The 13,778-nt window shown below is 46.5% G+C and overlaps 1 protein-coding gene across 8 annotated transcripts in view; it reads right to left on the bottom strand.

Moving 5' to 3' along the window:
- The window catches only part of CTNND1 (catenin delta 1), a 175,419-nt gene that overhangs the window by 26,419 nt on the left and 135,222 nt on the right, over positions 1–13,778 (bottom strand). For 6 of the 8 annotated variants that reach the window (XM_069233069.1, XM_069233070.1, XM_069233071.1 and 3 more), the window contains 2 exons: positions 10,724–10,874; positions 7,044–7,061 (listed from right to left, as the gene is read on the bottom strand). In XM_069233069.1, coding sequence (XP_069089170.1) covers positions 7,044–7,061; positions 10,724–10,874 — 169 coding nt within the window. The remainder of the gene's footprint in view (positions 1–7,043; positions 7,062–10,723; positions 10,875–13,778) is intronic. The other 2 variants (XM_069233072.1, XM_069233075.1) reach the window with 1 other exon arrangement.

The following is a 13,778-nucleotide window of genomic DNA, read 5'->3' as shown; positions in this document are numbered from 1 at the left end:
GTTGCCCCGGCGTCTTCCATTCAATCCTTTGTATTAAGATGTGTGCCCATGACCCTCCAATCACGGTGGGGATCCTAGGCTGATGGCGGATAATGTCCCTGACTGCTTATAAAGTGCAGGGTCTTAGAGGTCTCTGGAGTAACAAACTCAACAGAAGCAAGACAGAAATTCTTTCCCCTTTCAGAGATTCACCTGTTCTAGATGTTCCTTCTGCTCTAGGTGCAAAGCCCACTCTCCTGCGCAGCCAGTCAGGGAGTCAAGTGTGACAACCACGGCTGATCAAGTCAATATGGTGGCAAACGCCAGTCTTTACCTACTGCACATACTGAAGCAGATTACACATCTTTTTATTGCCTCAAAAAAAAAAAATCTGAATCTTAAATAAGTTTGCTGCAGCTCACTACATTGTGGATTACTACAATCCCACTGATCGTGACCTACATTCCAGGGCATTAAACAAGCGTCAGATGGTTCAGAATCCTGCAGCCCGGCTGCCTTGGAGTTTGAAAATATCTGATTCTATCTCACCTGCATTAGCCAAGTTATATTGGCTTTCAGTAAAGCAAAGTCATTTTTTAAATCCCTGCCTGGTGCATAAACTGCTTTTCCATCCACAACCCAACCCGCAAAGGTTCTTCTATAAACTGTGACACTCCGATCAGAAAAGGCTCTTTCGGTAAGACTTCCCAGGTTTCACAAGCTACCTTCGGAGGAAGAGCTTTGTCACAGTGGAGAGACTCTGGACTTCAAAGTCATTTTTTCAGCATCCTGAATCCTCCTTTGACACACTCTGGGACTACGTAAGAACCAGCTTCTCAGTTCTTTAATTATTTGCATGTTGTGTATAATGACATTACAGCTCCAGAGAGGCTCTCGGAGCACCAAGATCTCTCTGGGTGAACGCAGCGCTTTATAATGAAAATGTCACTTACCCAGTGTACATCTGTTCGTGGCATCAGTCGCAGTAGATTCGCATGTTCTGCAATAGCTCGCCATCTGGTGTTGGGCCGGAGTGTTACAAGTTGTTTTTCTTCGAAGAAGTCTTTCGAGTCACGGGACCGAGTGACTCCTCCTTTTGTCTCCATTGCGCATGGGCGTCGACTCCATCTTCGATTGTTTTTCCCCGCAGAGGGTGAGGTAGGAGTTGAATTGTAGTAATAGTGCCCATGCAATGGAGTGACTAAGTATGCACCTATTTAAGGTTGAGATGATACATATATAAATAATTGAAGGTAACTTCCAAACTGCTACAGGCTCCCGGGGAGGCGGGTGGGCACATGCGAATCTACTGCGACTGATGCCACGAACAGATGTACACTGGGTAAGTGACATTTTCAGTTCGATGGCATCTGTCGCTGTAGATACGCATGTTCTGCAATAGACTAGTAAGCAGTTATTTCCCCAAAAGCGGTGGATCAGCCTGTAGGAGTGGAAGTAGTCTGAAATAATGTCCTTAATACAGCTTGACCTACTGTGGCTTGTTGTGCGGATAACACGTCTACACAGTAGTGCTTGGTGAATGTGTGAGGCGTAGACCATGTGGCTGCCTTACATATTTCTTGCATTGGGATGTTTCCTAGAAAGGCCATGGTAGCACCTTTCTTTCTGGTTGAGTGTGCCCTTGGTGTAATGGGCAGCTGTCGTTTAGCTTTAAGGTAGCAGATTTGGATGCATTTAACTATCCATCTGGCTATACCTTGTTTTGAAATTGGGTTTCCTGCATGAGGTTTTTGAAATGCAATAAAGAGTTGTTTAGTCTTTCTGATGTTCTTTGTTCTGTCAATGTAATACATTAATGCTCTTTTGACATCTAATGTATGTAGTGCCCTTTCAGCTACGGTATCTGGCTGTGGAAAGAACACTGGAAGTTCTACTGTTTGATTTAGATGGAACGGTGAAATAACCTTTGGCAAAAATTTAGGATTGGTCCTTAGGACGACTTTATTTTTGTGTAGTTGTATAAAAGGTTCCTGTATAGTAAACGCCTGAATCTCGCTTACTCTTCTCAGGGAAGTAATGGCGATGAGAAATGCCACCTTCCAGGTTAGGAACTGTATGTCGCAGGAGTGCATGGGTTCAAAAGGTGGACCCATAAGTCTAGTTAGGACAACATTTAGGTTCCATGAAGGAACAGGTAGTGTTCTTGGTGGTATAATTCTCCTAAGGCCCTCCATGAATGCTTTAATGACTGGAATTTTATATAGGGAAGTTGAATAGGTAGTCTGCAGGTATGCAGATATTGCTGCAAGGTGAATCTTAATGGAAGAGAAAGCTAGGTTAGATTTTTGTAAGTGAAGCAAGTAACCCACTACATGTTCTGGAGTTGTGTGTAATGGTTGTATTTGATTAATATGGCAGTAGCAAACAAACCTCTTCCATTTACTTGCATAGCAGTGCCTGGTGGATGGCCTTCTTGCTTGTTTTATGACTTCCATACATTCTTGGGTAAGTTGTAAGTGTCCGAATTCTAGGATTTCAGGAGCCAGATTGCTAGATTCAGCGATGCTGGATCTGGGTGTCTGATCTTTTGGTTGTGCTGTGTCAACAGATCTGGCCTGTTGGGCAATTTGATGCAGGGTACCACTGATAGGTCTAGCAGCGTTGTGTACCAGGGTTGCCTTGCCCAAGTTGGTGCTATTAATATGAGTTTGAGTTTGCTTTGACTGAGTTTGTTTACCAGGTAAGGAAGGAGAGGGAGAGGAGGAAAAGCGTAAGCAAATATCCCTGACCAGTTCATCCATAGGGCATTGCCTTGGGATTGTTTGTGTGGGTATCTGGATGCGAAGTTTTGGCATTTTGCGTTCTCCCTTTTCGCAAACAAGTCTATCTGAGGTGTTCCCCAGAGTTTGAAATAAGTGTTCAGTATTTGGGGGTGAATTTCCCATTCGTGGACCTGTTGGTGATCTCGAGAGAGATTGTCTGCGAGTTGATTTTGTATCCCTGGTATAAACTGTGCAATTAGGCGAATTTGGTTGTGAATTGCCCAATGCCAAATTTGTTGTGCTAGTAGGTTTAACTGCGTGGAGTGCGTCCCTCCCTGCTTGTTTAGATAATACATTGTTGTCATGTTGTCTGTTTTGACGAGAATGTATTTGTGAACTATTATTGGTTGGAAAGCTTTTAGTGCTTGAAAAACTGCTAGAAGTTCTAGGTGATTGATATGCAGTTTTGTTTGATGTACGTTCCATTGTCCTTGTATGCTGTGTTGATTGAGGTGTGCTCCCCACCCTGTCATGGAAGCATCTGTTATTACGTATTGTGGCACTGGGTCTTGGAAAGGCCGCCCCTTGTTTAAATTTATGTTGTTCCACCACAGACGCGAGAGGTAAGTTTGGCGGTCTATTAACACCAGATCTAGAAGGTGACCCTGTGCTTGAGACCACTGTGATGCTAGGCATTGTTGTAAGGGCCTCATGTGCAGTCTTGCGTTTGGGACAATGGCTATGCATGATGACATCATGCCTAGGAGTTGTAATACCATCTTTGCCTGTATCTTTTGTGTTGGATACATGCGTTGTATGATGGTGTTGAAATTTTGAATTCTTTGTGGACTTGGAGTGGCTACTCCTTTTGATGTGTCTATTATGGCTCCCAGGTATTGTTGTACCTTGCGTGGCAGAATTTTGGATTTTGTGAAATTGACGGTGAACCCTAGCTTGAAGAGGGTTTGTATGATATGATTTGTGTGATTTGAGCACTCTATTAACGAATGGGCCTTGATTAGCCAGTCGTCTAGATATGGGAACACATGTATTTGCTGCCTTCTTATGTGTGCTGCGACCACTGCTAGACATTTGGTAAAGACTCTTGGTGCGGTTGTTAATCCGAAAGGCAGTACCTTGAATTGGTAATGTATTCCTTTGAATACAAACCTTAGGTATTTCCTGTGCGATGGGTGTATTGGTATATGGAAATAAGCATCCTTGAGGTCTAAAGTTGCCATGTAGTCGTGCAGTTTTAGCAATGGCAATACTTCTTGTAGTGTGACCATGTGGAAGTGGTCTGATTTGATGAAAGTGTTCACTACTCTGAGGTCTAGGATTGGTCTCAGCGTTTTGTCCTTCTTTGGTATCAGAAAGTACAGTGAGTAAACTCCTGTGTTTATTTGTGTGTTTGGCACTAATTCAATTGCATTCTTTTGCAATAGTGCCTGCACTTCTATCTCCAGGAGATTGGAATGGTGTGTTGTTAAATTTTGTGCTTTTGGTGGTATGTTTGGAGGGAATTGTAGAAATTCTATGCAATAACAATGTTGGATAATTGCTAGAACCCAAGTGTCTGTAGTGATTTCCTCCCATGCTTTGTAATAATGACCTATTCTTCCCCCCACTGGTGTTGTGTGGAGGGGGTGAGTGACATGTGAGTCATTGTTTAGTAGTAGGGGTTTTGGGGCTTTGAAATCTCCCTCTATTTCTAGGGAATTGCCCTCCTCTATATTGTCCCCGAAAACCTCCTCTATACTGTCCCTGGTAAGTGGACGGTGTTGCTTGTGAGGTGCTGGCTTGTGTGCTTTGACCCCGAAACCCCCCTCGAAAGGGCGTTTTACGGAATGTGCTGTAATTCCCTCTGCTCTGCGGGGAGTAGAGTGCGCCCATGGCTTTGGCAGTGTCTGTATCTTTTTTGAGTTTCTCAATCGCTGTGTCCACTTCTGGACCGAACAGTTCTTTTTCATTAAAAGGCATATTGAGAACTGCTTGTTGAATCTCTGGTTTAAATCCAGACGTTCGGAGCCATGCATGCCTTCTGATAGTTACAGATGTATTAATTGTCCGTGCAGCTGTATCTGCAGCGTCCATGGAGGAACGTATCTGGTTGTTGGAGATGGTCTGTCCCTCCTCAACCACTTGTTTTGCCCTATTTTGGAAGTCTTTGGGCAGATGTTCAATGAGATGTTGCATCTCGTCCCAGTGGGCTCTGTCATAGCGCGCAAGTAGTGCCTGGGAGTTCGCGATGCGCCACTGGTTTGCAGCTTGTGCTGCGACTCTCTTACCAGCTGCATCAAACTTGCGGCTTTCTTTATCTGGGGGTGGTGCATCTCCAGATGTGTGAGAGTTGGCCCTTTTCCTAGCTGCTCCTACAACAACAGAGTCTGGTGGCAGCTGTGTTGTGATGAAAACCGGGTCTGTAGGAGGCGGCTTATACTTTTTTTCCACCCTTGGTGTGATTGCCCTACTTTTGACCGGGTCCTTAAATATGTCTTTTGCGTGCCGGAGCATACCAGGGAGCATAGGCAGGCTTTGGTAGGAGCTGTGGGTGGAGGAGAGTGTGTTGAACAAGAAATCATGCTCGACCTGTTCTGAGTGGAGGCTTACGTTGTGAAATTGTGCTGCTCTAGCCACCACCTGAGAGTACGCGGTGCTGTCTTCTGGTGGAGATGGTTTTGTAGGGTATGCCTCTGGGCTGTTATCTGACACTGGGGCGTCGTATAGGTCCCATGCGTCCTGATCTTGGTCACCCTGGCTCATGGTGGTGTGAGCTGGGGAGTGTGATGGCGTTTGTGCTGGTGAAACGTTAATCACGGGCGGAGGAGAGGGTGGTGGTGTAACTCTTTTCACCACTTTTGGTTGTGGTGCTTGTTCCGTCTGGAACTCCAACCTTCTCTTTCTCCTAATGGGGGGAAGGGTGCTTATTTTTCCTGTTCCCTGCTGAATGAAGATACGCTTTTGCGTATGGTCCACATCAGTTGCTTGTAGCTCTTCCTCAAACCTATGCTTTTGCATTTGGGAGGTTAGCGAGTGCTCTTCTGTATAAGAGCCTGAAGCTGGGTCGCTTGCAGTTTGTTTCGGCATCGAAACTTTGTCTGCGTGTTTTTTCGGCTCCGAGGTGACTTTTTTCCTTTTCGGGGCCGAAACCTCTCGGCGTCGATCTGTTTCGGTGCCGCTGTCTCGGCGTCGAGACGTGTCCACACCGGCATCTCGGTGTCGAGGCTTGTCTCCAGCACTTTCTCGGTCCCGAGAAGGCTGCGTGCCGGTGTCTCGACCGGAGTCGGACGATCTCGGCACTGTTTGGGCCTTTTTCGGTGCCGACGGTCGGTCACCGAATTTATGGGTCGAGCCATGGCCTGGTGGCAGTGGCGTCCCCTGGGCCTTGTAAATGTTTCTTTGTGTGGTTTTCGACGTCTTACTCACGGTTTGTGTATCGTCGAATCCTTCGGAGTCTGAGTCTTGGATCGAGAAGGTACCTTCCTCTTCTTGTTCCTCGAACTCCCGTTGGGCTGTCGGTGCGGACGCCATTTGAAGTCTTCTGGCTCGACGGTCTCGGAGTGTTTTTCGGGACCGGAACGCACGACAGGCCTCGCAGGTGTCTTCGCTGTGCTCAGGTGACAGGCACAGGTTGCAGACCAAGTGTTGGTCTGTGTAGGGGTATTTATTGTGGCATTTGGGGCAGAAACGGAACGGGGTCCGTTCCATCGGCGTTCTTCAGCACGCGGTCGGGCCGACCAGGCCCCCGACGGAGGATCGAAAAACTACCCCGAAGGGCACCGGAGCTCTTTGATCTTCGATGCGGTGTGGAATCTAAGTACGCCGATCCCGAACGCAACAATACCGACGAAAATCTTCCGAAATTAACTATTTTTTCCGTTCCGAAACTCGGAGCGACAGGAACACGTCCGAACCCGATGGCGGAAAAAAAACAATCGAAGATTGAGTCGACGCCCATGCGCAATGGAGACAAAAGGAGGAGTCACTCGGTCCCGTGACTCGAAAGACTTCTTCGAAGAAAAACAACTTGTAACACTCCGGCCCAACACCAGATGGCGAGCTATTGCAGAACATGCGTATCTACAGCGACAGATGCCATCGAACATGTTATTTCACTTTTCCTATTAATATTAGAAGACGAACAGCTATGTTCTGTGAGGATGGTCATGTGGCTAGAGTAACGAGGGGAGGAAGACACGGATGTGGGGATTAAGAATGGGTAAGATGGTGCTAAGGATGAGATGGGTGAAGATCTGGGTTAGAGGGAGTATGACAGGCAATAGACAAACAGGCTGAATTTCATTCAAAGCATGCGAGGATGGAGGCCAGAGACCCACTCACCTTTAGCAAACCACTCGTCTGGAAGAGCAGCCCAAGCAGAGACAGGAGTGCGCAAGAGGAGCAAAGAGCAGGAATTGGATATGGAAGAACGATGCAAGGTTAAGGAACGAAGTGCAGAGAATCGAGGGATAAGAAATGGGAAGAAAACGAAGATTTACAAAGGGACAGAAAGAGTTGGGAAGAGCGGGTAAGTGAACACAAGAGCAAACGCGAGAACAAGGACAAGATAACCAAGTACACAAGGGGAGGAAAAACGTTGGAAGAGGAGATTAGAAAGTAAATATATGAAAAGAGTGTAAAGGGACAAAGGAAGGAAGCAGAAAAGACATGGACAAATTAAGAAAAAGAAAGAAAGAATCAACAGGGGAAGGTCAAGGAAAGGAAGCAGAAGTGAAGGATTGGAAAGTAAGTGAAACAAGTACAAAGAAGAAAGAATGGAAAGAAGGGGGGGGAGAAAGATGTAAAAAGATGAGATAAGTCAGCCGGGGGATGTATAAAAGACGACCCCCGAAAGGACAAGCCAAGGGGGCAGCAGAGGACCATCAGAAGCAGCGAGCGTGAGAGATGGTGCCCAGGCAACAATGGTGATAGGCCACAGCAGGTCAAAGGTCACAGGTCATTGAGAGAAAGAAAAAAAACAAAAGAAGCAAAAGTTACTACATTAGCAGACAAGCGCAATCACAGCTTCCTACATGAAATCACAGGGACAACGGATACCACACGCGATCACAGCTTCCCATAAGACGATACCATAGGTCATGGCTCCCCACACTGCGTCACAAGACACAGGATGCTGCTGGCAAGACAACTCAGTGAGCCAAGCTCTTGCTGTGGACAATGGTGAACTCAGGTTGGGAGGTTGAATTTCAGAAAGGTCATTTCTTCTTTCCACCCCTTCAGAGGCCAGTAAATCGAGTACCAATAAACCAATTAATACCAACATATTATAAAATCGCAGAACGCGACTCATAGGAAATTCGCCCTCACTGGTGTCACAAGCAGTTCCTCATCCCACAGGGGAGGGAGGAGGCTCATGGAGCCAGAGACCAGAACCACGAACCAGCAGGCAATAGGATGTTCAATACAATACGACATGCCAGAGTCAGGCACAAAAAAACAAGTTAAAAAGACATTTTCAATAACCTGTGACCATTGGTCAAGAGTTCCATAGGACGGGAAAAGGAGCGTTGCACCCCCAAGGAATTGCAATATGACAGCACATGACGAGTTCATGTAACAAAGAATTGAACCACTATCGTCTATGTTGAGTTTACATATGGGAGGGAGCAAAGGGGGCTCCTGGCTGCCAGAGCCCCGAAAAGAATCTTATACTCATCTCATCTGCCAATCGTGGGGAGGAAGGAGCCTCAGACATGCTAAACTGAGCATCTCACAAGAGTAACAAAGCATCATTACCGGGTGGATGATGCCTCTCGTCTTCCAGGGTACTATGAACTGAAAGCTGAATATCTACTTAGCCAACACAAACCATGCATCGAAATAATCATCCAGTGGCCTCAAGGGAAGTGAGCAGAGTATCTACTGGGCCAAGACTGGCGAGCACTGAAACCACTGTCAAGTGGCCTCCAGGGAGCTGTGGTATGAAAGCTAAACTAGGGATCATATCGGCCCAAGACAGGCCAAGCATCAAAACCATCCTTCAGCAGAGAAAGTCTGAAGAACGGCCACAGAAAAAGATACAGCAACCTCTCAAGAGCATCAAGAACTGCCCATTATTCAGGCCATCGTCTAGTGAAGAATACCGGTGCTTGGGCATAGACCCCAACTCAAGCATATTAGTGCCATGAAAACTGACCAGTCATCAACACCCTCTTCATCAAAGATGAAAGCTGGGACAGAGAGCCAACTCAAGCATCCCAGGACATCAACATAAACAGACCGCAGATATAGTCCAGTGGCTATAGTCCGCTAACTCAAGCATCTCATGAACATCGAGATAGGTCGACCAGCAAAAAAGCACTGTCCAATGAAGGATGGAAGCTGGCTCAGATTAAGGTGAGCTAAGAACCGCTGAAGACTGCATTGTCCGATAGTCAAAGGCGTTCTGAGCCACCAGAGATCCACAAACTCCATGTTAAGCTGAGGTCTCTGTAGGGTTCTCTGTACGGACTACCATCAGAGCAACCAAAGATACAGTAAAATGCCACCTGCCCACAGGTAATCAACTCAGTCTCTCTTTCTACTTCCTCATATTGCAGTCTCTCACCAGCACCGTATACCTAAAAACTGCATGAAAATAAACATTGATTTAGAGCTGGGGTTCTCGCTCCAGCCACTCCATTACAATGATCCTCTCCTTACACTCGGTCTGCCTGCCTTACTGGCTCCCAGTGTACCCGACTCGGTCACGTCTGCCGCTTGAAGTATAGTACAAACAGTACCCCTCCTTAGAAATCAATCTCCCCTTCTGAGTAACAAGTACCAATATCTTTCTGAACGATCGATTCTCCCACTCTCATAAATCCCACATATATAACATTCTCCTGTCTAATCACTCCATGAAGTCTCACAATATCCAACCTCCAATACTTTATTTACTTATCCTATTTGTCTGAACTCACCCTAGTAATCACACCTAATTCACCCTAATAATCACACCAAACCTCTACTGACTTCATCCACCACCGGAAACTGGTAGACTATGGGTCAAACGGTTCCTTCAGAGCACTTAAACTCCAAGTACAGAAATGAAACAAGCGAATAACCAAGGCACTTGCCTAATGGGCAAGTTCCAAACTGGGGCTCTGAGAATACCTCCGCGCTCTCAACTTACAAGGCTCATCCTCGTAGATGTAAGCAATTCAACGTTGCACATCAACCCTCCAGAGAATGTACTCTTGAAGTAGATTCCAACTCGTGCCAAAGGTGCGTGATTGGGTCAAACTCTGCCCACAGCCGCACTGCTGTATCCAATCAGGCAGCCAATAACAGGCCCACCTGGCGCTGCTGAGCCCCCACACATCGGGCTGTGTTCTGGGGGTGTTACTGTTTCTTTAATTAGCTTTACCTTTACTTTGTTGCATTAGTTTCTGACTTGCAATTAATTTAGATAGATATGAGGCAGGGGTGGCTGGACTAGAGAGTGGGAGAGGAGTTTAGGGGAGCAGGAACGGGTGAAGCGTAGGGGTGGGGACAGGAGTTTAGGGTGGGGAAGGTTTTCTTAGGATTCAGGGAAAGGTAGGGATAAGGGTTGCAGAGGGATTTTGGGGGATGCAATTTAAAAGCATTTACACCAATTGTTTTTAGCGTATTATATATAAATCTGAACTAATGACCTGACTGAAAAGCAGACTTAGAAACCCCTGAAAAAAAAAAGAAAAAAAAAAAGTGTAATCTGAAAACCCCATACAACTCCAGCGACAATTATGAGCAAATAGGACCCCCAACATCACCCAGTTGTTAAGCTTCATTTGCACTATTGGTCGCCTCGTGCGGCCGAGCCTCCCTCCAGCTACCACACTGGGACAAATGTAGCCATTTTATAAAATCAATCACACCTCAATCACCACAGTTGGCTGGCACTTAAAAGGCCATTGAACAGATGTTGGTTTTCAAACTGGCTGAGTGCCTAGAAGCACAAAGAATAACACTTGCTGGAACACAGACTAAAATGACCAACCTCCAGGCATGCACAAACGAACCTTCGACAGTGGACTCACCTTTGCCTTTTTTGGTCCCAAAGCAGCTCGCGTTCTGTTGGCCAGAGCTGGAGCTATTGAGAGGCACTTCCTGGTACTTTTCGGCGTGGGGTATTTCACGGTGGACCTGGTACGAGAGGTTACGGAGCAAGCAGACAGAGTTTTCCACCAGCTGTGGCAAGGGGTTAGAGAAAGGAGACATTTTAGAGAACTCAGAAACGTCCTTCGATAATCCCTGCAAGTCACACCAGGGTAAACGAACATCAGAGCCGAAAAGTGATTAGTGCTAGAAATCACCAGCATCCAGTGCTGAAACCTAGGAGCGAGGGTGCCCTAGGAAACAGCCGGCACAGCACTAGAGTGCACCGGCCTGGAGGTCCCAGGCTGGACGTGCGCTAGAGCAACCAACAGTGCACTGAAGGGTGGCCCACAGGGGCTTATGCTGCAGCAAAAAAAAAAAAAAAATCACAGCTTCCAGACAGACCAGTCCCTTGTACGACCGCTCCCAGAAAGGCCAGACCCTTGTACGACCGCTCCCAGAAAGGCCAGACCCTTGTACGACCGCTCCCAGAAAGGCCAGACCCTTGTACGACCGCTCCCAGAAAGGCCAGACCCTTGTACGACCGCTCCCAGAAAGGCCAGACCCTTGTACGACCGCTCCCAGAAAGGCCAGACCCTTGTACGACCGCTCCCAGAAAGGCCAGACCCTTGTACGACAGATGACCGCTCCCAGAAAGGCCAGTCCCTTGTATGACAGATGACCGCTCCCAGAAAGGCCAGTCCCTTGTATGACAGATGACCGCTCCCAGAAAGGCCAGTCCCTTGTACGACCGCTCCCAGAAAGGCCAGACCCTTGTACGACCGCTCCCAGAAAGGCCAGACCCTTGTACGACCGCTCCCAGAAAGGCCAGACCCTTGTACGACCGCTCCCAGAAAGGCCAGACCCTTGTACGACCGCTCCCAGAAAGGCCAGACCCTTGTACGACCGCTCCCAGAAAGGCCAGACCCTTGTACGACCGCTCCCAGTCCGCATGAGTGATCGTTAAACAGTGTGCTACAGAGCGCAGGCGACAGCATCGACCAACTCGGTCAGCAGGTGTCGCAAGGGTCAGGATACCAGCCGGATGAACCTTCCTAAACCTTAAGGATAAAGATGGATGCTGGAATGAAGCCCTGGCAGACAGATGATCCGTGCTATAAAGAGTGAGGGAGGTATGAAAGCCATGAAGAGCTTGGTGCCAGGCATGAGGCTAGGCGAACCGCGCTGTGCATTTCATGCTGCTGGTGGTGGTAGGTACAAGAGCAGCCTGTGCTGCAGGACAGCCCAAAGGGAGACCCTACCACGGCAGCTGCAGCTGTGCTACAAAGAACGAAGTAGGCATTTCACCAGGCGACCCCGAGGTAGGCATGAGGAAGGGAGAGGGAGCAGGCTACAGCCCAGGTGAGCAGAGGGTGCAGAAAAGCAGGCAGTGATCGGGTTGAGCCGGAGGGTGGACAGTCCTAGAGAAGAGCTGCTGAGAAGACTATACTGAAAAAGATTGACATCAAGCAGGGGAGACCAGCGGGCAGGCAGGGGAGACCAATGTGGGAAGGTGTGTCTCTATATGGTGTACCAAAAAGAAGTACTCCATGCAGAGAGCTCAGTGGATCGCCAGTTGGTTTGCAGAGGCAAAAGTAGATAATTGTATAGTGCTTCCTGGCCCTGATGAGGCATCAAAGCACTTTTCAGCGAGTAGCACGCTACTCCGGAACACAAAAGGATTAGTGGTGGATTAGTATAGGGAAATAGCAGTACATTATTAATATTAGAATAGGGGCTATTCTGAGCCGAGGGTGCAAGGCTGTTAGTTGGATTAACTAGACTAATGGAGGGATAGAGGAGGGAAGAATCCAGAAGTGTTACTTGGGAGATCATAGTAGTAAGATGAGTAAAGGAGAGGTGGAGGACATAAGATTCTGTGGAAAGGTATTAGGGAGATCACAGTAGTTAAATGTGGTTTGGGATGAGTCAAATGAGAGATAAATGAGGGAGAATTTAGTAGGGTTGTTTGGGAGATCATAGTAGTAAACTGATGTTTGGGGTGAGGCGGGAGGGAAGAGTCTAGGGAGGGTTATATTTTGGAGATCGCAGTAGCAGAATTAGTTTGGGATGAGTCAGAGTGGGGATGGAAGACGGATTGATAGAGGTACAGGTAGGGTAATGGTGAGACTGGGTAAAGCTTTTGAGAGAGTATTTTTTTCCCCTCTTGCAGGGCTAAAGTGATAATGTATCTATCTTTATTATTTTTTTCCTCTTCTAGGACTAAATTAATAAATATACAGATACAGCATTACATAGTAGGGGAATATATGTGTAAGGAATATAATATATTGAAATTTAAAGTTGTATCGTATCAAAATAGACTTTTAAGAGTTGCAGTATTTGAAATTCATTTGTGCACTTTTATAACATTTTATCTTTCCTCAATATTTCAACAGTGAAACGCTTGTAGATAAATAGCTAAGATAATATTTACCCATTGTGACAGATAAAATAAAAACAGAGAGACTCATAAGCATCTAATCAAGCAACTTGTATATAAACTATGCAATGACCTATGAACATGTTAAGCGTAGAATAATCTACACTTTACATATATACACACATATACTTAATATATCACCTACTGGTGGTTGTTGGTACTTGTAGTTCGGACCATTTTTACTCCGAGACTATTTTTTGTTTTGCCAATAACTGGCCTGGTTTGACGAACCTTCATAAAATGTTCACAACTTATACTTCAGTTGGTTCAGCTGCTGTGTTGAAAGGTTTGTGTGATCCGTCAAGCACGGGCCAAGAAAAAGGAGGGGGTCCCAAAACACTTTACCCAGTCTACATCAATGGGATTTTTCAATTTCTTTTTTTATAACCTGTCTACAGCCCAAACCGCTGAACGGAATTACACCAAATTTGGCAGAAAGCTCGTTCTTGGTCCAGAAAGGACGTGTTTTGTGATTTGGTGTAAATCCATTTAGTAGTTTTAGAGTAATTAAAGTTTAAAAAACATAGATATCTAGGATCGAGGATAAACCGCAG

Source organism: Pleurodeles waltl, chromosome 4_2 (genome assembly GCF_031143425.1).
Source record: "Pleurodeles waltl isolate 20211129_DDA chromosome 4_2, aPleWal1.hap1.20221129, whole genome shotgun sequence".
In the NCBI taxonomy this organism is placed as follows: Eukaryota; Metazoa; Chordata; class Amphibia; order Caudata; family Salamandridae; genus Pleurodeles; species Pleurodeles waltl.
Note: the sequence above shows the minus strand (reverse complement) of the source record. Positions and strands in the feature narration are given on the sequence as shown.